General features: G+C 35.5%; 1 protein-coding gene across 2 annotated transcripts in view; it reads right to left on the minus strand.

Annotated features, from left to right (window-relative positions):
- The window catches only part of GARNL3 (GTPase activating Rap/RanGAP domain like 3), a 36,260-nt gene that overhangs the window by 6,027 nt on the left and 8,263 nt on the right, over positions 1-21,970 (minus strand). The window contains exons 7-28 of one of the 2 annotated variants that reach the window (XM_041719633.2): positions 21,813-21,876; positions 21,546-21,572; positions 21,077-21,152; positions 20,394-20,492; positions 19,401-19,504; positions 18,086-18,194; positions 16,733-16,778; positions 14,200-14,306; positions 13,262-13,383; positions 12,491-12,595; positions 10,124-10,198; positions 9,094-9,205; positions 8,250-8,348; positions 7,211-7,327; positions 6,331-6,503; positions 5,877-6,035; positions 3,982-4,048; positions 3,246-3,353; positions 2,715-2,833; positions 2,345-2,480; positions 1,088-1,297; positions 671-782 (exon numbers count right to left, since the gene is read on the minus strand). In XM_041719633.2, coding sequence (XP_041575567.1) covers positions 671-782; positions 1,088-1,297; positions 2,345-2,480; positions 2,715-2,833; positions 3,246-3,353; positions 3,982-4,048; positions 5,877-6,035; positions 6,331-6,503; positions 7,211-7,327; positions 8,250-8,348; positions 9,094-9,205; positions 10,124-10,198; positions 12,491-12,595; positions 13,262-13,383; positions 14,200-14,306; positions 16,733-16,778; positions 18,086-18,194; positions 19,401-19,504; positions 20,394-20,492; positions 21,077-21,152; positions 21,546-21,572; positions 21,813-21,876 — 2,346 coding nt within the window. The remainder of the gene's footprint in view (positions 1-670; positions 783-1,087; positions 1,298-2,344; positions 2,481-2,714; positions 2,834-3,245; positions 3,354-3,981; positions 4,049-5,876; positions 6,036-6,330; positions 6,504-7,210; positions 7,328-8,249; positions 8,349-9,093; positions 9,206-10,123; positions 10,199-12,490; positions 12,596-13,261; positions 13,384-14,199; positions 14,307-16,732; positions 16,779-18,085; positions 18,195-19,400; positions 19,505-20,393; positions 20,493-21,076; positions 21,153-21,545; positions 21,573-21,812; positions 21,877-21,970) is intronic. The other variant, XM_041719632.2, reaches the window with a different exon arrangement.

The following is a 21,970-nucleotide window of genomic DNA, read 5'->3' on the forward strand; positions in this document are numbered from 1 at the left end:
AGATTCAATCAAGTTAACCTAAAGACGGACAGAGACCATTACAACTAAGTTTCCTCCTGTTTTACTCTACTAAAAATAATCAAAAGATAGTATTAATGAAGCTCCTCACCCAAATAATTTCCAAGTAGGGAAATATATAAAACATAGTTTTACACTGCAAGAGATTTTTTATTTTGTTACTCTTAGTCTCCTGTATCTTGCCAGTATTCTGTATTCTGCCAGTACTCTACGCAAACATAGGTTATGGAAACAATGAAGACAAGAGAATGGCATTGGGGTGTCCCGGTTCAGGGCAAATCCGGGAGAGTGCTAAACAGACAAATGCTGCAGTATTTTTTCACAACATTTATTCTGAAAATAGCAACACAAGAGCATATAATGAAAACAAGAGAATCTGCACAGTGCAGCTGCAGTAGTCCAAATCTTTATAACAGGTTCAGCTGCAGCAGGTCCCCACAAAATGCCATTAAGTCTTGTCTTGCTCATTAACATGTCTTTAGCAAAGTGTAACTCCTTCAGTACTTATGGTATTCAGATACTCTAACAAACATGAAACACTCATGGACATACAAAGGTTTCAGTCAGCCTCATGCCAACTGAGATAAGTATAAGCAATCAATTCTGAAAATATTTACAGTCTAACTTAGTCTCTTTTCTAAAGTATATTTACCTGTCACTACTAGATGATCTTACAGCTCCCTGCTTAGGGTCTGACTGTCTTCGAGAAACCTTTTTCAGCTTCTGTGCACTTTCTATCTTGGGTATAGGCTCATCCAAAAGACCTCAATAAAGGAATAAAAGACTTAATACTTTCAACAGAAAGCAAAGTATTCATGAAAAGGTTAAGTTATCTTTTGCTGTTTTCCATTACTAACCATTTCTACTTAGCTTAGAATATGGCCATCTTATACATGATCAGACATTGGCTATATTATTTGCAAATAATATTTCCTCATTGTTTCCTTTTTTTATTTTAATAATTTATTAATACTAGCTGCATGTTATAAACCTACCTGCGATGGTGCAAAGATTAGAAAGTATGTGTTAGGCAATTGATATGTAACACTGAGGAATGAGGAGAGTTTACCCAGCAGTTCTTTACGCGTTCTGCTTGCAATTTCTTTAATTTCCACACGAGATAAAGGTAGCGAGTGCATAACTGGAAGAGAGGTAATGCCACTTGATGTTGTAGTAGTGATGACCTTGGGAGCCAAAGGTGACTTCAGAGGTCGTTCAATGCTTCGCCCAACCAGATTGCTGAGAGGTATTTTGTACAGATTTTTGCATGGAGCTTCATCTGAAACACAAAAAGAAAAAAGAATGTTACATTTGCATAACAGAATCAGTTCTTAATAATTCCAAATGAAAAGTTATAAAGACAAGCTATACTTGTTGAGCTAGGCACTTTTTAACTGAAATGACAAAGATCTTTCTTGCTCTAGAGAGCTTTCAATACAAATAAGCTAGGAGAAGGAAGAAATACAAGCAACTTGACTTAGAGAGAAAAATAAGATTGACTTTTGGCAACACGATGAATCAGGAGTGGAACCAGGAAGTGAATTTATATGACCTGCAGCTGGTACTCTATTACACTGCACTCTGTGCAGTATTTCCCATGTGTTTTAAAATACTGCAAACATATTGGAGCCGGGATCTCAAGTGGTTTAAATTATTACTCCTCCTCTTAAGTAACACAAAATACCCTGTTTTCCTAATTCCTAGAAGAAAAACAAATCAAAGTCCCAAACTTACCATCAAATAAGAATTTTGTGATTACCTTCTGCTTTTCTTATCTGCTAACAGTAAAGCAGCAGATTTAAGGAAGAAAGATGTACACACATCTTGCATTATTTAGTGGATGTTCCCTTGTTTCTCCTTTATTGTTACACTATAGACTAACTGCTCATAGATCATGTTACACTAAATTGTCTGTGCAAAGCTTTTCAAGGCTTCTTACTTTTATTTTGCAAAAGAGCTTCAGACATTCAGTGGTTATACAGCTTTTCTTTGGCAAAAGGAATAGAGTATGTGAAATGTCAAACTTTATCACAATTTTATGGTCCTTTTTCATTATGACTACTGGTCACATTGCGGAAAAGTCATCAAGATATTGTGGTTTAATTCCTCCCTTCCTACAGAATTTATTTCTTCAGAACAGTGCTACCATGTATTCAGAAAAGATACTACAGTGCAAAAGCTCAGCCAAGTGCTTTATATGTGTGGAAAACAGAAAATCTCTTATCCTCCACACTTTTGGGTAGGAACTCACATTTTTTACCATCTTTACTTAAGATCAGATGCACCGAGATGTGATAGCTGTTGGAACAATTAGAGATCGCCTTACCTTCTACAGAAGGAAGAGGTAATTCTGGCTTTTCGTAAGCTGTCGGGGTTTGAGGAGAACTCTTTGAACTCATTTCCTTAGAGCTGCTGTCAGAGGATCCACTTACTGCAGCAGTAGCTTTAAAATAAATATCCGACTGAAATGACAAATAACCCATCATTAGTATGGTGACACTTTCTTAACCATCTTCTGATTCTCTTTGTCCTTGATATAAACTAAGAGCAAACAGATGAACAATTATTGCAGATAAAGTAAGCATGTATTTCAGTTTTGTTTGTTACATTTTTAGTGGCAGCAACTTTTTATGTTAATTAGACCCCAACAGAAATATATATCACAGAAATAGTCAAACACGATTTTTCTGTCTTACCCTTGATGCTACAAGTTGAAGCTCAGGCACAACTGCTGTGTGGACTAAGTTCCCATTCACCACTAATCGGATCTCGATGGAATCAGTAGTGAAGGCAAGAACATAAGGGAAAGCACAGACTGCAACGAAATAGAAGTTATTTGGCAAAGGAAAATGGTTAAAACAAAAGTTTCTTGGATGCCCCACAAAAATTGTTCTTGACCTTTTCTGGCATGTTCCTTTCCTATGAATAGTGTTGTCTAACATACTGATGTACACTGAACTACATCGAGCTTGAAGAAAATTTCACTCTTCATGCCTGGCAGAATATAGAGGGAATGGAAAATGAGAAACACAAAAAAGAAACGTTCAACAAAGGATGAACTTGCTACCAAGGCTCCACTTTTCAAAATTATCATATTCAGAAACTTAAGTCAAGTGGCATCATAAATGTAACATGCTTATTCCCAGAATATTGTAATTTCACCAGAGCCAAGTGCAGATGAAAACAGTAGTGAAAAAACCATCTACTAAAAAGAGATATTTTCTTACCAACAGCATAAGGAACTTGATTCCAGCTGAAGTGGAAGTCATAAGCGGATGGCTGGACCAGTGAAGAACCTCCACTGAAAGGGTATACCTTTCTGTATTGACAAACATCTGCAGCAAAACAGAAAAAAGCACTTTACACTGTAAGCGACCACCACCCATTTTATATGGAGATTTTGCAGAAGGGTGGACATTATGCACACAATCAAACATTCATGTAAAAGTCCCTCTAAAGCCAAACAGCTAAGCAAAATTTGCTTTCTTTGTAAACACGTTGGAAAGACCAAAATAAAAGACCTACGTTTTAATAAACTGTTGTAGTTCCCAAAGTATTACTGTTTCAACAGTTACCAGGTCCCTAACTTGTCTTTAGATACAGAAACAGGCAAGGAAAATTCAGAAAAGCAGTGTCTGCAGAATTGTATCTGTCTGCCCTTCAAGTAGCCATATATAGTTCATGTAATTTACATTCTTTGAGGACTGTTATGCACATGGTTTATTACAGACACCAAGATTTTATGAATCATATAACCTGCACATCTATAAACCAGCTAGTATAACTAAAATACTTGTATGTCTAATTTCTCCAATTTGCATTTATGTTCCAAAGAATGTATTTTGACAACCTTTCCATGAAACACTAAAATTTATTTTCAGATACAGACCTAGACTCCAATGAAAGAAGATCTACATATGCAGATTGAGCTATTACCATTTCTGCCCTTCCGTAAACACTTACAGTTATAACACAACAGTAGACCAGCTTCACCGTCTTCATATACATCAATAGCTGCAACAAAATTAACCTGCAATGATAATGAAAAAGATTAACAAACAAGCAGAGGATACTGTGGTTATTACAACTGTGTTGTGACTAACAAGCAATACAATCAGTTGGGGAAGTGCACAACCACAGGTAAAAGGGAAAAAAAAAAAGAGGAGAGAAATAAATAAATAAATAAATAAAAATAGCTTCTTTTGTGATGTAATTTTCAGGATGCTGTCAAGATGAAAATTAGTTTCCTTTGTATTTGAACATTCATAACCATACCACAGTGTAAAGCAATAAAAACATATAACTTGTTTAGAATACAAATATTGGGAAATAGGATGATTTCAAAAAGCTGTGAAGCAACATGGTACATTAAAGATAACAATTCTTTTCAAAAAGTGATCTTCAACTGCACGCCATGACTAGCAAGAAGATCAGATACAACAATTACAGGTTCAAAGCCACTAACATTTACAGGGGTCAACAGGGATGTACCTAAGGATTACTGAACAGTCTGAATTTACAAATTGAGATGCAATGCTGCTTAAACCACAGTATTTTTAAAATATATTAGGCAAAATAAATTACCTTAATTCGACTTTGGTTTTGTCTTTTACATTTAGATTAAAAACAAACCAAAACAGCCACAAAAATTAGGATATCTGTTCAGGAAATGAGACCTTATTAGTGAAATGCATAAGGTTACTTGGACAGGGAGAAGGCTGAGATATTGATTCCATGAACAGCAGTTCTTTGACTTTCCTTCATTTAAGATTACTGTGCAGGTCAAGAACTGTTAAGAAAGCTTGAACATTTACGCATCCATACCAAATGCATTTTGACCCATCTTTTGTAGTGACTGAAAGCCATTGCTGCTCTGTTGTCCAGAGAAATAAGCAGGCAACCCATTTCAACATAAAAATCACTGTCTCAGCTCATATTAATTTCCTGCTTTATTTGTCTTCTAAAAGGAAATAAGGACTCCAGTGTGGAAAAGGGACTGGTGGATGGCGATGGTGATGTACTTCTCCATCCCCATTCTTTACTTCTAGCTCAGCTCCTCCTCATCCAGGCTGATATTGATTCCCAGTGCTGTGAAGAAGTTTACCACTTGATCAACCATGCCAGGAGAACCTCTTCATCACCAGATCCAAATAAAAACAGAGACGATTTAAAAAGAAAATAACTTATCAAGAACCATCAAATGAAAAAATTAGTCCCTTATCTCATTAACAACAACAATAACAGATCACCTGTGCAAAGTCTTTTTTTTTTTTGTCTAAAGCTACATGTCTACATCCCTATTTAGAAACTATACTGGAACTTTTTTCTGAAAACAAAGACATTACCTAAATCCCATCCCTATGTCCTAGACAGATAGATATTCAGTTATTAGTTCACTGGACAGCATTTTCTTAAATAAAATGATAAACTATATGTAAATATTTAACAACACGCAAATAGGCAAATCTGAATAAGATACCGATGGTCAACCACTGAAGTTATTTTGAAGCAATTTTTTAAACAATAAAATACTGATACCACAGAAATAAAGCAAAAAGCTATCTACTGGCTAAGAAAGAAGAAAAGTAATTTTTTGACAATAACAACATTCCAGAACATGAAACACAGGCTTTTTCCCAATGTCATATCTTATAACTACTCTCTTGGGAGTTATCATCATGTATCCCAAAAGGAATATCTCAGAGTGTCCTAAAGCAGTGGTTATAGAAGTAAAAAGTAGCACAGATGAGCTTCTTCATAAATTACACTCCCAGGAGGTCAGCACAGCATGCACTGAGTCTGCAACAAATTATGTTCGGTGTGGGTCTGCAAGAAAGGTTTCAATGATGAAAACTTACCCTGTTTGTTTCAACATGATGTAATCTATAGGACTCCCCTGTACTCTCGTTGACTAAATCAAACTGATGCCGATATGCTACACAAATCATATTGTCACTGTCTCCAGTAGGTCCATCCACCAGCGCCATAACCACTGGAGGGTCAGAAAGGCATATTTCCTATAACGTAAATAACAGAATTACACTCTTTTTCAAGTTCCTGCTGTGGGTGATTTTAAAAGTGATGTTTTCTAAGCACAGAAGCGTAACAAAGAACAAGCAGGAAAAAATTCTTTAAAAAATCTGAAAGCTTTATTTAGTATATATATCATTTAACTCCACCATATGGCTTCTCACTTTTATTTGTCTGTAGGTTCAGGAAAATGATAATGCATACTCTGCCTTCCCCACATCCCCCACACTAGCTGAGTGCTGCTCAGTGTGTTAAGATAATTAGTTACTAGAGTACACATACCCGGATGTACTGGAACTCCTCTACTGGAGATTCAGGAGATGATAGCAGAGAGGTGCTAGTTGAAGTGTTTTCTGAATTATATTTCTTTGTAACGAGAAGTAGCTTATTCCGAATAGCCGCAACAATCCTCAGTTCGCTTCCATGGTGAGTATTAATGGCATACAAATGACAGCCTGAGGAAATAATGTTCTAGACTCTAAGTGGTTGGGATAGGGTCTGATTTTTTTGTTCTGTATTTGTATGATGATTAGTACAACAGGGCTCTGATGGATGACTTGGCAATACAGAATTAAAAACTTATTAAAAACTCCTCAATACGATTACCTCAACTTCTAGGAAAAGAAAAAACATGTTATGACTCTTTTGACTCTTTTGAAATCTACTTTTACCTTTAATCCAAAGTATATGGATTGTCACTATTCTGCAACTTTCAGCTTTTCAAAGCAGCTTGCTTCTGAAGACCAGGAAACATTTATTTCTACAAAAGTAATGGGCAACACCCAGACTAATCTAAGCACTACTGTGTAATAGGGGATCTGCCAGTGTGCCAGTCCAACTTAAAGTGTGCTTTATTTCAGTCTAACATCCCCACAAAATTCTCCTCATATCATCTCCCAACCCTGAAATCCTATTTTTTGTTTAAAGCTTGTCGTCATCAGCAATTTCCAAGTAACATGTTTTTTTTACAACATTCAAAAATGTCATGCTGGACTGTACCAGAGTAATTTTCAAATATAGGCTTAACAAAGTTTGAATTGACTTGTCCAGAGAAAAAACTAAAAGTGAACACCTACACCTGCCTAAAGAGAGCTAATAAGCCCCTGGCAACTACCAACATTAAAGCACAGTGGATGTTTTTAACACAGGATAACAATATCACCTTTTGTTCTCTCCAGTTTATTTTCTCTGCAGTCATATTTGCTTCTTATATATTTTTTTGTCTCTATATCTTTTTGGACAGCACTGAGTCTGAAGACAAGGATACGAGAGTCTTTCCCTGATATATGGAGATAACCAGGAAAAAAGAAGTTAAAAAAAGACCACGGTAGTTTGAAATTAATACTTCTGACAAGAAGCAGCACCTAACAAGCAGAACAAAAGTAAACAAAGCATAATACCTCTCTGGGGACAGAAGAGTTATGAACTCTCTAGGATTTACAATTCTAGTAACCAACCCCTTCAGTACAGTAGCCAAGTTTCCCATTAGGTGGTGCTGCACCAAAGAATGATCTGAGCAAACAGTGAAATGCACAATATTTTGAAAATACATAAAATCTTGCAAAATAACAAAAATACAATAGATATAAACTACAGGGCAAGAGTAAAAGGTCTAACTTTAAGAGCTGGAACCATCCAGGTGAGCAACTGATAACTGGATCCTCAATAGATTTTGAACCCTTCAGGATACAGAAAGATTTTCTCTAGAAATTTCACAAACTAAGTTTTGATATAACTACATGTCCCAGATCCTCAAAATGTCACCCATTCTCCAGGTGTCTTGAGAGAACTGCAAATGGCTCTCATATAGTTTGAATTAGTTCTGTAAGATTTCAGGCTGAATTTCACCAGATGCAACCAAACCGGGCAACTCCCAATGATACAGAAGGAACCATGTTTTACCCAAAGCACTTCAGCAAATACTGAGGAAAGCAGACACAACAGGGTAAAAAATAATAAACCAACCATATCTGTAATGCTTTCCTGAATTATACATAAAGTTCTTGATCTTGCTTTGTGTATGTTCCCTTTATGAAACTCAATCACAGACTACTCTTTTATTGGGTAAAAACCACCTTACAAAAAAAGTGCACACGTTATGCACATTTAATCCTTCTAAAAGAGACAAAATTGTCATGAGACATATATACCCAGCAATACCCAGACTCATGCAAGAATCCAAGAACAGGGTCCTCTCCTACCTTTGTCTGTTCGGGCAATCAAAAGATCCAGAGCTTCCAACACATTCATCTGCTTTATTTGGAGAGTTTTATCAAATACTTGCACTGACGGTTGACCATCTAAAAAAGAAACACACATGTATTCAAAACCCCACCAAAACTTGCTAGATGCTGGTTTTGAACCATATCTTTCTTCTAATTAAAGTCTTGGTTTTTTTTCTTACAAAAAAGAGGAGGAAAAAACCCAAAAAGAACCACACAAAGCTCCTACATGTGCCACAGCATTATAGTCAGTATTTCCTCACAGGACACTTTTATTATTGTCATGAATCAGATTAAGCAACAGAAAAGTAAAAGTGACATTCCTTTGGCAAGTTTAAGAATTATGACCAAGCACTAATTTCATTCCCTCAGTCCCGCTGGCCTTACGTAACACACAGAGGATTATAAGAGGTCAGAGTAGCAATATCATTGCTAAGGGAAGAAGTAGGATGTCATTGTCACATAAGCCCTTGGCTTCATGCCCACTATTATCAAGGGCTAAGAAAACCAGACAAGCCATTTAGACATCTCTTGAACCTGGATGCAACCTCCTAGAGCTTTTCAGACGGTCAAGAAAACAACATCTGAAACAAGAACACATTCAGAAATCTGCATTAACACTAGCTCCCCAATATGGTTTGATTCTACTGCAGAATGAATTTTCGCAACTAGGTTACATAAATGTAATAGATTTACTTGGATTAGTAACTATCCCCCTACATAAATACTTACTAACACCTAAAGAGAGTTTATGAACACACATTTTCAAGAAAATGGTCAGATACATAAAAATTGACACAAAAACACTAGATCATTTACTAACCATCTATTAACAAGATGCCAGCATCTGTAGAAACCAGCAAGGACTGGCCCCAAGAATCTGCACAGACAACCTCATGAGGAAAATTACTGCAGAAAGACTGAGATTCCCAAGGCTATGAAGTAACATAAGGATACATATTAAGTACACTAAAAAATACAGATCATACAGACACAGAATGTGATGGACAATGGCAATAACATGTAAATGCTTTTGGCAGGATACATTTCCAAACAGTATATTGTTGGAATTTGAAATATCAAAACTGAAATAATTTTCTTGCAGAGGACTTTCTGCATCAATTCTGGTTTGGAGACTAGTGAGTGTAAGACACATATCTGAAATGCTAGAATTAAAACACATGCAGCTGAAACTCAGTGCAACCATCATGCAATAATTTTTTTCATTTAAAAATCCCAAACCTATATATTTAAAATGTATGTACCAATATGCATATGCAGTTTGCTTACATTTTATGGTTCAGTTTGTGATGTTTAGTGACTAGCACATGGTACAGTTAAAACTGCCTTTCTGCCAAATTGTTCTTGCATCCTGTATTCTCTGTACTTACCTCCCAGAGCCTGTCCCTCCTTTCCCAATTTATATATTAGTTGGACTCTCTGAAATTCTAGAAGCACTTCTGAAGCTTCTGTATATAAAACACATGCAGAAGAGTGTAGCTGGCATATTTCACTCCCTAATGACTTCAAACAAAATCTAAATGAAATGAAAGGAAATGAAAACACAACTGAATCTTGTTTCAAATGTGCTGAAATGAAAAAAGATGACTGCATATGGAAGATGTCACCTTCATTGAATTTTCTCAGGTATAAAAATGTCCACACTTGCTTTTACTTAAGAAGTGCTTCTGCCCCCAGGCTCGTCCTTTATTAATCTAATAGTGACTGCAGAATCACTTTGACACTGTACCTTTCATCATTTCTGCTGCAGCATCTAATTACAGAAGTAAATAAACATATACCATACTAGATAATGTTTAATGTTCCATAACTTCTCTGACAGTTTCACTCACCTCCTTTTTACAAAAGCTTGTGGTTGCCAAGTTAGCTGTGGTATCCCCTTTCACAGTGGTTTTCAATTTCAGTGCCTAATACAAACAGATGTTTTACTTAAACTGAGTTTTTGTCAGCAATACCCAAACCAAAGACTATATTAAAAGGACAATTTAGGACTAGAAAGTAATTCCAGTTTGGAATTCCTATGCCATTTTAAGTAACGAAAAAAAGCAGAATTCTGTACCCTCAACAACATCAGATAGTTACTAGGCATCTTCTCAGCCAAAACCTATGTTGGCTGTTTCTTGGTTAGATTTTTTTTTTTTACTTGCTTTCTAAATGAACTCAGAAAAGAAGAGTAAAACGTAGTAACAGAGAAAGACCTCCACCTCAAACTACAGAATCTAACCATCTATACAGTTTACTTTATAATCTACCCAGATAGAGGATCCTCTTGTCAATTATACAATATATATATATATATGTATCAACTGACCTTTGACTTGCAAACTTCCTAACAATAAGGCAAACTCTATATATGCCTGTCTACATATACTGCCAGGCATCCCAAGGACAGTTGGTCACTGGATCACAAATACTTCAGCTAGAAGTAACTAGAAGAAGCAAGGTGATTTTGAAAGGAGCAAAACTTCCACAGAAGTATAGTATATACGTAGTTTCATTGACTTAGACAGTAAGTCTGTTGCCATAGCCTATATTCCTTCATTGCTAACTTTCACAGCAGTATTCCTCGAAGACTTTGATATGTGGAATTGTCACAGCATACCTAATGCAAAGTTTAGAACTAACCTAAACCAGTTTTACTGCCCTAGAGTTTGCCTACCATGAAGCATGGCTCTCTGTGAAGTGGTAGTAAACACCTGCATGCATCACTTACACATTTGCATTAAGCATGGCTGCCCGCTTACAGAGATGCATAAAACACTTCATTGTATGAACATTTTAATTCACCAGTCAGAAAAGATCACCTTGACAATAAATAAATTATTTAAATATACAACTGAATCAATTATCAGTGAATTTTGTCCACCGTCCAAAAAGTCAACTGGCTATAATTGAAGGGGAAATACATTCCTAGTCTGGCAAGAATGATTGAGTTACTTGGAAGGTATCTTGAAATATGGTCAGGCCTATGGCTTGTAACTCGGAGGAAAGATCTTTTAGGGTAGGGAAATGGTTAAATGCTAAAAGAACCTCCAAGAAAAACACTAACAGGTATTGACAAATTTATAACCCACATAATAGGTTTCCTTTTGATGAAGACTATATTGAGGATGGAAAACTTGTTTAACAAATGGGTCTCAACTAGATCTGTTAACTCTCATCTGTCCAGCTCCATTCTCTACCTTTAACCACATCTAGAACTTAGACTCTTCTAATCTTTAACTTACTAAGATAAAAAAAGCGAGAGAAGATAATTGAGTTTTGTTGGTAGTGTGGGTTTTGGGGTTTTTTTTTGGGTTTTTTTTTGTTTGTTTGTTTTTTGGTTTGTTTTTTTTTTTGGTTGATTGCATTTGGTTGGGTGGTTGGGGTCAGTTTTGTTTTGTGGAGGGTTTTTTTTGGTTGGTTGAGTTTAGGCTTTTTGTTTGTTTGGGATTTTTTGTTGTTTTTTTTTTGTTTTGTCTTTGTTTTTGCTCTGTTAACTCCTGCTGAGTTAAATCAGCTCAGAAAAGAAGTATTCTTAAGATAAGCTGCAGATCCACTAGACCAGTCTGGATCAAGAAGAAACAAGTGAGAAAGGACAGGGGAACTGATGAGCATAGGCACTGTTGGCTTTTTTTTGCTGCAATGAACTATCAGATCAAAGCAGACTAATCTATATCATCGGGAGGCTGTACTTTTCACAGAATCAAAAAGTTAGTAATCCCATAGAAGACTGTAGTCAGCAATCTCAAAGATGTATGGCAAACTCTGATTTGACAGAGAATATCATAATTTCTTTCTGACTAAAGAAGTCTAATTTTCTAAGAAATTCAATCTTAAAAAAAACATACAGAGGAAATCCATGAAAGATTATGTTTTTCCAAAGCACAGAAAAAGCACTCTTCCACTTGGAGAAAGCATCCAATGCATGAAGCAGGGAAAGACCTTTCAGGTTTGATCCTAAGGTACAATTTTTACAACCTTAATTTAACTCATGTACGATATAAATATTTGTACATGTATACCTCAGGAGTTACAGATAAATACTTCTATTCATGTTTTATTTTAATATAACTTACAATAATGCAATACTAGAAAACTATTTCTGGTCATGGAAAACTGCATTAAATCCCAACATAACTGCAAGGTAATCAAAGTCTAACAAAAGGAGTGACACAGCCTTTGTAAACATAGCTGCATACCTTCTAAACTGATCCTACCTGACCAAGCCGAACAAATTCTGCTTGTCGAGCTTCCTCTTTTTTCCGTGTTGCTTTTGGGGACTCTGGTAACACATCACTGAAGGATCTTCTATTAAGCATGTTCTAAAATAGAAAATGTTTCTTTCTAACTGCACAGCTTCTCAGAGAACAGAAACTGCAACTCTTCCAATCCTTCAGTGCTTTACCTTACAACTTGTTATAGTTTATCACTGTCATGTTCTGTACAATCACACCACATGAATATGTGACATGAATATATGAAAAAGAAAAGTTTAAGCAGATCTATATAGATAAAAGAAATAAACATTGGTCGAAAAAATAGCACCTTGTTGTTTTAGAGTACAGAACTTATTTTTAGTTAGTTAAGAATCACCCCAGAAGTAAGTCTTCATCATCCAAAATAAAGTTACCTCATAGCTAACCAGGGGTAAGAATTATCCAAATTTACACATTACAGAACCAATGCAGATTTTATGGTGATGAGACTAATGCCTGGATTTATAGTATCTAAATTCCCTATTCCCTTGCTGCAGGTAAGCTTACACAAAGTATTACATTTTTATGCTTCTCCTCACACCTGGTGAAGAGTCCCGTCCAGAAAGGTCTGTCAGCTTTCATATAACTGTAAAGTAAGTTATACAATAATCGGTATTTAGCTTAATCGTATGCAATTCAGTGCTCATTACGATTACAGTCCTTTAAAGTGACAGAACATTGAAGCTACTAGTTAGAACAGGACAGCATATGTGAGGGATGCAGCTGACTTACGTTTCCCTTGTGTAGGTCAGGCATCATGTCTTGGTATAAAGAGCGGATCAGCATGTCTAGAGTGCGTTGACGTTTCTGAGAAAATGTTGGTGTTTCCAAGGTAGCTTTTTCACCATTTATTACTAAAAGATTATAGAAGCAAAATACATTATGTAAATGAACTTCAAGAATCTCCACCAACTCTAGTTTGCCTCTGTACCAAAACACCTGCTCTGCCCCTATTAATTTAGAATTGCCTCCTTTTTGCCTTTTTTAAGTGAATACCTCTCCCTTAAGTTAAAAGTAATAGAAGAATTCCACCAGGCATCAGAATAAATACCTAACTAATAAAAAAACTAAAGACAAACTGCCGGTCAATTTAAGTACTAAACAATTTAAATACGCAAAATGAGCCATCAAGCTCCTGTCAGGTCTAATTGCAATCCACATGGTCAATTTTCAAAGATTGCTTTCTTGCTGATTTAGAAGGGCAAATACAGGTCAATGAAAACTGGAACTGAATGATTACAGAATTAAAATATGCTGCATTGGTATCCTTCAGCACCTTTAAGAGTACATGCAGAAGAGATGCTATTTTCTGGTTTTCAGAGCTACTAAATTAACACCTTCTATTACTAAATAATGAAGAACATTATCAATCCTTTCAGATCTCCCAAGCCCTTTACAAAAATGCAAAGCTAAATATGACTACATGTTCTGCAAATGCAAAAGTCAGCCTCTGTCTAGTAGCCTGAGAAGAAGAGAATTTTTTTTGTTAATCTGACCATAACAGTTTAATGGAACTGACATCCCAACTATGCTACAGATGTGAAAAAAATAATAGCATACAGATCAGCAGAATACACAAGAAAATGCATATACATTTTAAGCACCATAAATTTTAATTTGTTAACACAATTATTAAAAGAGTGTTCCTAGCAAAAGAAAAACTGACTTACATTTCACCAACACAAAATCCCTGAATTCTTGGTGATTTGTAAACACAGGTGGGGATGGAAGGGGAGGCCCAAAGAGAGGAACACTTTCTTCTGAAAATATTTTCAGCCTATTGAAAGTACAAATCTTTATTTACATTGAAAGTCACATTCAAAACCTACCTTTTTTATAGACACTATTCAGAACCGAAGAAAAAAAAATGGAAACTGTTATCTGGGTGTCTTACATAAGAATTTCAAAGGGCAAAACAAAAAAAGATTCACTTGGAATTACTCAGCAGAACAAAGTTATGTTTCTTTTACACAAACTAACCTGGGACATAGAATTAGAACAGAACTTCACAGTTCTACTTATGCAGCAAGTGTTTCAGTGGCAGTAGTAAAATATGGTCTTGTTCAAAAACACTGTAAAAGAACAAGTCTTCACCTACAAAATACGTTCTCCTTACAGATTTCCACTTTCCCTATGTATTCACCACACACATGAAATATTTGATGCTTTCAAAGTAACAATGGCTTACGACATATGAATCTGTAGCTTGGGAACAGGAAATTCATTTTCACTGAGGAAGACAGAGTCTGAATAACTTCCGTGACAGCTGGACCTGCTGAGTTATTTTGATCCGTAAGGAATCCAGCATAGCAATATTGAATGGCAGATACAAAATCCATGCTTATTTGTTCATCAGGGCATAGCTTCTTTAAGATTAGTAATCACTCTTGGCTATTTCAAGTGATAGTTCACTGACAAGTCTTCCAAGTGGCATGTACAGATGACACAGGTCACAGCAAATTAAGTAGCAAAATTATAGATTCAACCCATATCTGCTATTTTAGAAACCAGACAGAATTTGCTTTCTCCAAAAACCAGCAATGACTGATATTGAGTCTAATGGATCACAATGCTTTCATACGGTCTTTTTCTTCAAAGCTTAGGAACTGCATACAGTATCGCAGTACTATGTTTGCATGACTATTGATCATCCTAATATTTGTTTCACATATTTGAGACAGAGTTTCATAGATGCCCTATGTCTATTTAATGATGTCCAGGTAAAAAAAGCAATCAATTATAACTACAAAAGGTGTGAAATGTTCCTTGACTAGACCAGAATGAATTGTGACAGGGAAAGACATAACAAAACTGACTAAAAATTAGACTTCCTGAGTGACATAAAATATAAAGGCATTCTAAGCAGAAATTCAGTGTCAGAACCAATAGTGGTATTGCATTTGAAACAAGGAAAATTTGCCTCAAAAGCCTAGAGCATCCCATCTCCTTTTTGACTGAAATTTTGGCCACTTGGAAGACTGTCTTCACACACACACAAAAGTAAGAGAAGGAACAAGTTCTATTCAGGCCTATAATGAAAGGAAAGAAGGAAATGCAATTGGGGCAAGCTGAAATATAATGTTCTAAGGTTTTCATATAGGAAAAAAATACTATGTGACAGGTACTACAGCAAGATGTGTCATGACTGGCAGAATGAAGCAACTAAGATGGACTGATCTAAGTAAAAGCTGCCAGTTAATGCAAAAAAGACAAATTTATCTTATGTACTGCAACTCATTTCCTTCCCCACATAAAGAGCCATATAAAAAGCATTTTACCATGGCTAACCCATCTACAGACTATCAGTTTAAAATCAGGACAACAATCACTTCTTAAAGGGTAATGAGGGACATATGCCCAGGTTTCTGTCCCGAAGCGAGAAGAAAGAAGTGACTGCATTTTCACTGCACATTGGAATCATTAACATGTTTTGTGTTTCTCACAAACCTAGGAATGCTGAAAAGCAGAAGCTATGAGGACAATCAATTTAAACAAATTTGCAGGAAGAAGCTGATAAGATCTTGAAGCAAAATAAAACTATTCCTTTGCTTAACTCCATTACAGACATGACCCAAAAGAAACCTTAGCTGTAAATAGGAAGCAGGGGAAAAAAACCCACATACACAAACTGAAGTATCATTCTTCTCTGGAGTTAAATTTAATGGAATGCTGGAAAAACATAGTAACATGTAAAATTCAGTTAGGTTTTAAGTACGTGACATTCAACTATACAAGTACTCTATTAAAATCCCTAAAAATCAACTAGTTTGTTCAACTACAGCCAAACTGCGATTTGTAAGGACTTGTAGTCCGTGGCTATCACAACAGCACATGCATTAACTTTCATCATCCACATCGTTTACTATGTCATTGATCTTGCCGGGTCTGAAAGTTCCAAGCGTATCTTTTATCACTTTTTATACTTCATCTAAAAACCAGTTTTGGGTTTCCCCCTTAGCTTATGCCTGTTCCAGAATTTAATTTTTCCAATAGTTAACAACCTGCTACTTACAGCCAGTTTAGTCACATCTGCATGCAGGTCCATATTGCTCTTCAGTTTCTTAAGCTCATCTGGCTTCCTGTCATACAGACAGGTGGACCTGTCTATATGCCAGAAAGTTCTCCCATTGCCAAAATGTTTTCCCATTTTCTCTAAACCATCAGTAATTCATTGTGAAATTATTTATTATAATCAGCACCTACCTGTAACTATCATTCTGCTTATTATATCTCACTAAAGCAAAAATATCTGTCATACAGTTAAGGAAGTTAATCCAGTTCTAATAAAGCTCACGTGTATTTTAATAAACTTTTCTTTTCCTGCAGTACATTGCAGATTTAATAAAGGTAAAATATATTAATCAAGTGAATGTAAATATATAAACAATTCTAGACTATACAGATTTTACTGTTTATAAAAAGGGTTCTATGTAAAAATATTATTGCTTGATCAACAGTTTTAAAAATCAAGCTACTCCCACAGACACAGCATAAGACATATTATAGAAGTTTGTCTTTTTTGTATTTTATATATTTGTGATTAAAAATTCTTTTAGTTGATAAAGCAGTACTGATACCGAACTCTGTTTATACCAAAGCTTCCACTGAATAAAAGATTCCAATGAAACAATTTAGCCAACAGAATTATACGAAAAATAAGAGAATGATTTAAAGTGCAAGTTATACTAAGGCTGATCCTCTATTGTAGAGTTACATTGATGTGTTAAACAATTTTTCTTAGTATTTAGGTTCCTTTGATATGAAAAGATTTTTTTTTTTCAGTCTTTATTAATTTTCATTCACCGCTAGGAACATTTAGTCTAGGAACATTTAGTCTGCCTGAGAACTAGGTGTGGAAGTCTTAAGCTTTGTGATAATTTTTTAAAACTCAACAACAGAGTATGGACAGAAATTAAGGGTTTTCTTCTTTTCATTCATTTTTCCTCATTCCATTCCATCTAGTCTAACACATGCCAGGTTGGGGTCTGCAGATTGCTACTATTGTGATCCCACGGTAATTCCAAGAGATTGCTCGCTGGTTTTTGCAATCATATAGTCTTCAAAATGTTTTCAACCTAAAGTCTGAAAAACACAGGCTGTTAAAAAACTGGAGAATATATAGTAAATGGTCTGAAAAATTTGACAAATACTGATCTAAAATACATAAATATTTTAAATAAACAGCATCTAAACATTGAAAGGCAATATTTAGTAAAATGCCAAAATTTAATGCCAAAATAATCTACAATATTAAGAGAAATATATTCATGAATTTGTATTTTTTGAAAATGTATAAAATTAGATTTGTGAAATGATACAAAGAAATGCTTTCAATAAAATTATTTAAAACTCACATTCTTGCTTTTACCTTATCTTCTAACGAATTTAACAAACACTGTTTGATGTTGCAGAAGGTGAAGAATGCAAGAATCAAACTGTCTTTGTAAAATAATTTTCACTTCCATAAACAGCATACAGGGAGGAATTAGGTCAGAATTAAAAGTAATATTGATCTTAAAAAAAAAAAGGCATTAGAAAATGTCAGGAAAAAGATACGTGTAAAATGAGAGCGAATCATGGACGGCTTGAATGCTGGAGAAGACTCTTCACCTTCCTGAAATATGATAGTGACAATGTCATTTCCAATATGTCGCTTCCTTTCTACCTGGAAAAAAAAAGGAAAACAAAAAAGGAAAAAAAGAAAGAGGAGGCAAAAAAAAAAAAAAAAAGAGACACAATGACTTACAAGACATAAATAAATATCTTAGCAATTCTGTGACAGAATAATAAAACAATATTCCTAAATTGCAAACAGAAAAATTACAGTCAGTGTGACTGAGGGCAATATAAAACCATTACTTAACTATAAGCAAGTAAACCTAGCAATGACATGGTGCACACAACAAGGCAGGTTCTAGAAGAATAGATATTGCATATGTTCAGAAAAGCACTCATAGTTTCCATAATTAATATTAATGAATTGGGCGTGGAAACTCTAACATTCCAAAAAAAGCAAATCTACTGCTTGAAATAAAAGCACAAAAAACTATGGTGCTAATTATTCTTAAAAAAAAAAAAAAAAAAAAATCCTGATTGGCCTCTGTTGTCCTCTGTGATCTTGTCGTCAGTCCAAGCAAAAAGCATGAGAAAACTGACATGGAAACAGTAAAAGTACGTTTCAATTATATGGTCTAACAATATTACTGTAAGAATGCATAATAAATATTAAATCAAGTAATTTGTAAGTAATTTAGGTAAATTATTATGGATGTATGATGTATAGTAAACACATGTGCCTATCAAGTATTTTTTTCATCATAAATACAAAGAAAGGTCTGAGCAATGAATGACAGCACATTTGAACAAGAACCCACCTAGTTAATCCATGGCAGTGTTCTGCCATGACAGCACTTCTTTACGGTTACCAACATTAACATGCTCACAAGGGGAATTTCTTTCAAGCCACACTAATTGCTACTCAAGCAGGAGTTATGTGTTAAACATGTGAATATTCCTACAATTCACACACAATGCTAACTTCCAGTTTTCCTAAAGTCTTTGAGGTAACAATTACAGCAGTGAAGCTCTTAAAGTCATCCGAACATCACACTTAATCACTTGTCAGTGATGCAACTTAGATCTTATTCATAAGTATGTTTTGTACCTTAATGGAGATGACAAGATGCATTATCTCTAATAAGCATCATTAAATTTTCAGCATCAGGTAGAATATTGAAGGAAAAAAGTGCAGAAGTCTCAAGGCTTACATTTCTCAAATATTAACAGACAAGAAATCCTGTATTTCTTATAAAGTTTTGGAGTTTGTGATTTAACAAATAAATATGGAAATAAAAAAGAGAGAACCATGTACCTGCTGCTTGTTTTCTCTAGAATACGGTAGCATGGTTGAAACATGGAACATAATTTCATGCCCTTGAAAAACTGTATAGATGGAACAGGTTCCTGTTGTATCATCTGCAAGGGAAGGCAACATTTTAAGAAGGAGTATCTCCTGTAAGTTTTCTGAAGATCGAAAGATACTTCAAGTCTTTCTCCTGAGTCTTCTTCGGTTATCCTTTTTTGTCTGATCCATTTTAGAAAATGTCCACTGTGGTTCCCCCCCATCACACAGCCCCCTGAATAATCAGGCTAGCTCAGAGATCAGAGGCTGTGAGGGGAGATGCAAAGATTTCCAAAAGAGGCTCTTACCCCGAGATAAGTTGGTTCAGCTCTCTTTATTCTGTGATGTCCTTGGGGGAGAGCGGGGCAAAAGAGGACGAACAGGAAATGTCAGGGGTCTATATAGACTTTGGACAGGGTGGGCTTCCCTGGCTCTCCGCCAACCCCGTTGGGGCAGAAAGGAGAGTCCAGGGTTATCTTGATCAGAGTCACAGGGTCTCAGGGAAGGGGAAACAGAATGCCCATGAGCTCACTGTAACAGTCCACACCGCATGTTTCATGTGAGTCCAAACCCAAGTTTGCAACTAATCTGTATATTCACATTTAAAACCTACAACACCTTTCACCTACCCTCCTGAAATCACACAGGTCTTCAAGCCACAATGTCCTTCTATCATGAAACAAGTAACATGTCAGGTTATTGTTCACATCATTCCAACTTAAAATGAAACAGTTCGCCCTGAATACCTGTCATAACTGCCTTCCATACCAGTGGCTTAAGCTCATCTGACTCTTTCCTGGTCAAGTAGAGCATTTAGTACATATACTAGGAAGCCCGTTTTGGCATTGTTTCATAACCACCATATATACAATATGGTGGTTATGAAACAATAAGAAAAAAAGTAAGAAGAAACATTTAGAATGCAGCTCCACCCCCATTTCATTGCTTCAGATGAGTTCTTACTTTTAGTGTCCAGTCCTCCTCTGTAGCCTGACCAGCCTTTCAAAGTAATTGTGTCACCCAAGAGATGCAAAAATCGTTGAAAGCTTTCACTTCCAGTTTCTACATGTGGAAGGGAGAAATGTTACCAGAAAAGCACACCCGTACTAATAGAACATATCTTAAAAATGACCAAAATCAGGAAATGGGTCCTGCATCTGGGACGCAAGTTTCAGCTGAGTTAGTTTCCTTTCCTGTCTTCCAAGCCTACTGCCTTTCCAGAAACAATACGACCCTGCAGAATAGGCATTATCACATGACATTAAACAGTGACCTCTTTTGCTAGCACCAATGCTGTTCAAGTGCATAGGAGAATGTGATCATGCTGTAAAAGAGTGAAAGAACTACAAGCAGTGAGTTAGTGAGTGGCCTCCTTCAAATTCTTCTTCTTTCTAAACGTTCATGTCACAGCCTATTTCTAGAGGAGAGATTTCACTCTCTTTTAAGCTGTAATAGTAGGCTTCCTACTGCAACTTCTTACAGACATAGAAGGCCCTATGAGACAATTTTTCACCCAACACATGAAACCAAACTAAACGACTGTTCATATAACCATTACCTCCCACCCTTCCCAGCTGTAGGCACTATCTTGCTTTTTTTTTTAATTCAGATGAACAAAACAATTAAGACGAAGGAGAAAAACTCACCATTACTGAACATTTCATCATCTGTAAGCTGACCATCTTTAGCATAAAGGACTCCAAATTTAAAATTCACCGAACCCTGAGAAATAAAACCAAATTTTATATGATAACTAGACATTCAAACAGAAGACCTAAAAATTTGTTTCCCCTAAGGACGTTCATGTATGTACCTTTGTGTACATCCTACACATTAGAACATACACTTTATACCATCTCCTATATACCATTTCCAAATACATAATAATTTACCTTTTAAACTTCTACAGTATAAGCATAAAATTATTAATTTAAATTGGTGATCTATTATTATTAAGTTGGTGCTTAAAGTTATTTTTGCTGTCATGTTCAAAAAGCATTAATTTTTTTTACTGTAATCAGCAATTGATTTCAAAGTCATCATAAGCACATCAAAATACAAAGCTGTATTCACTGGACAGGTCTGTGAGCTAGAAGTAGTTAGGTTTATATTTACCTCTTGCTCTTCAAGAACCAATAAATCCTGTAAACAAAAATAGTATCTTTAGCACACTCGTATTAAAGAGGCTACAAGGATGACGGTTTTATAAGTTTTGCTTTGAAATGGCCAGTTCAATGGATAAAGACAGCTTAAGTGTATTACGTACAATCATCATTATTAACTGCTCCTGGAAGAAACAAACTAGTAGTATTTATACTTAATTATTTATATTTCCAGAAAATAATAAAGAAGAAGAGCCAAACAAAAAAAGTCACTTCCTACCTTTTGTATCTCAGGATGAAAAATTTCTCTTGGGCTCTTCTCAAATTTATCAAGACTCATAGCACTGAAATGCAAATTAAATAGTGCTTTATAGAAGGGCAAGTACACATTTCAATGCTGAATGCTGAACCACCAACTGATTGTAGTTACAATGGTTA

The sequence above is a fragment of the Taeniopygia guttata genome, chromosome 17 (assembly GCF_048771995.1).
Source record: "Taeniopygia guttata chromosome 17, bTaeGut7.mat, whole genome shotgun sequence".
Lineage (NCBI taxonomy): Eukaryota > Metazoa > Chordata > Aves > Passeriformes > Estrildidae > Taeniopygia > Taeniopygia guttata.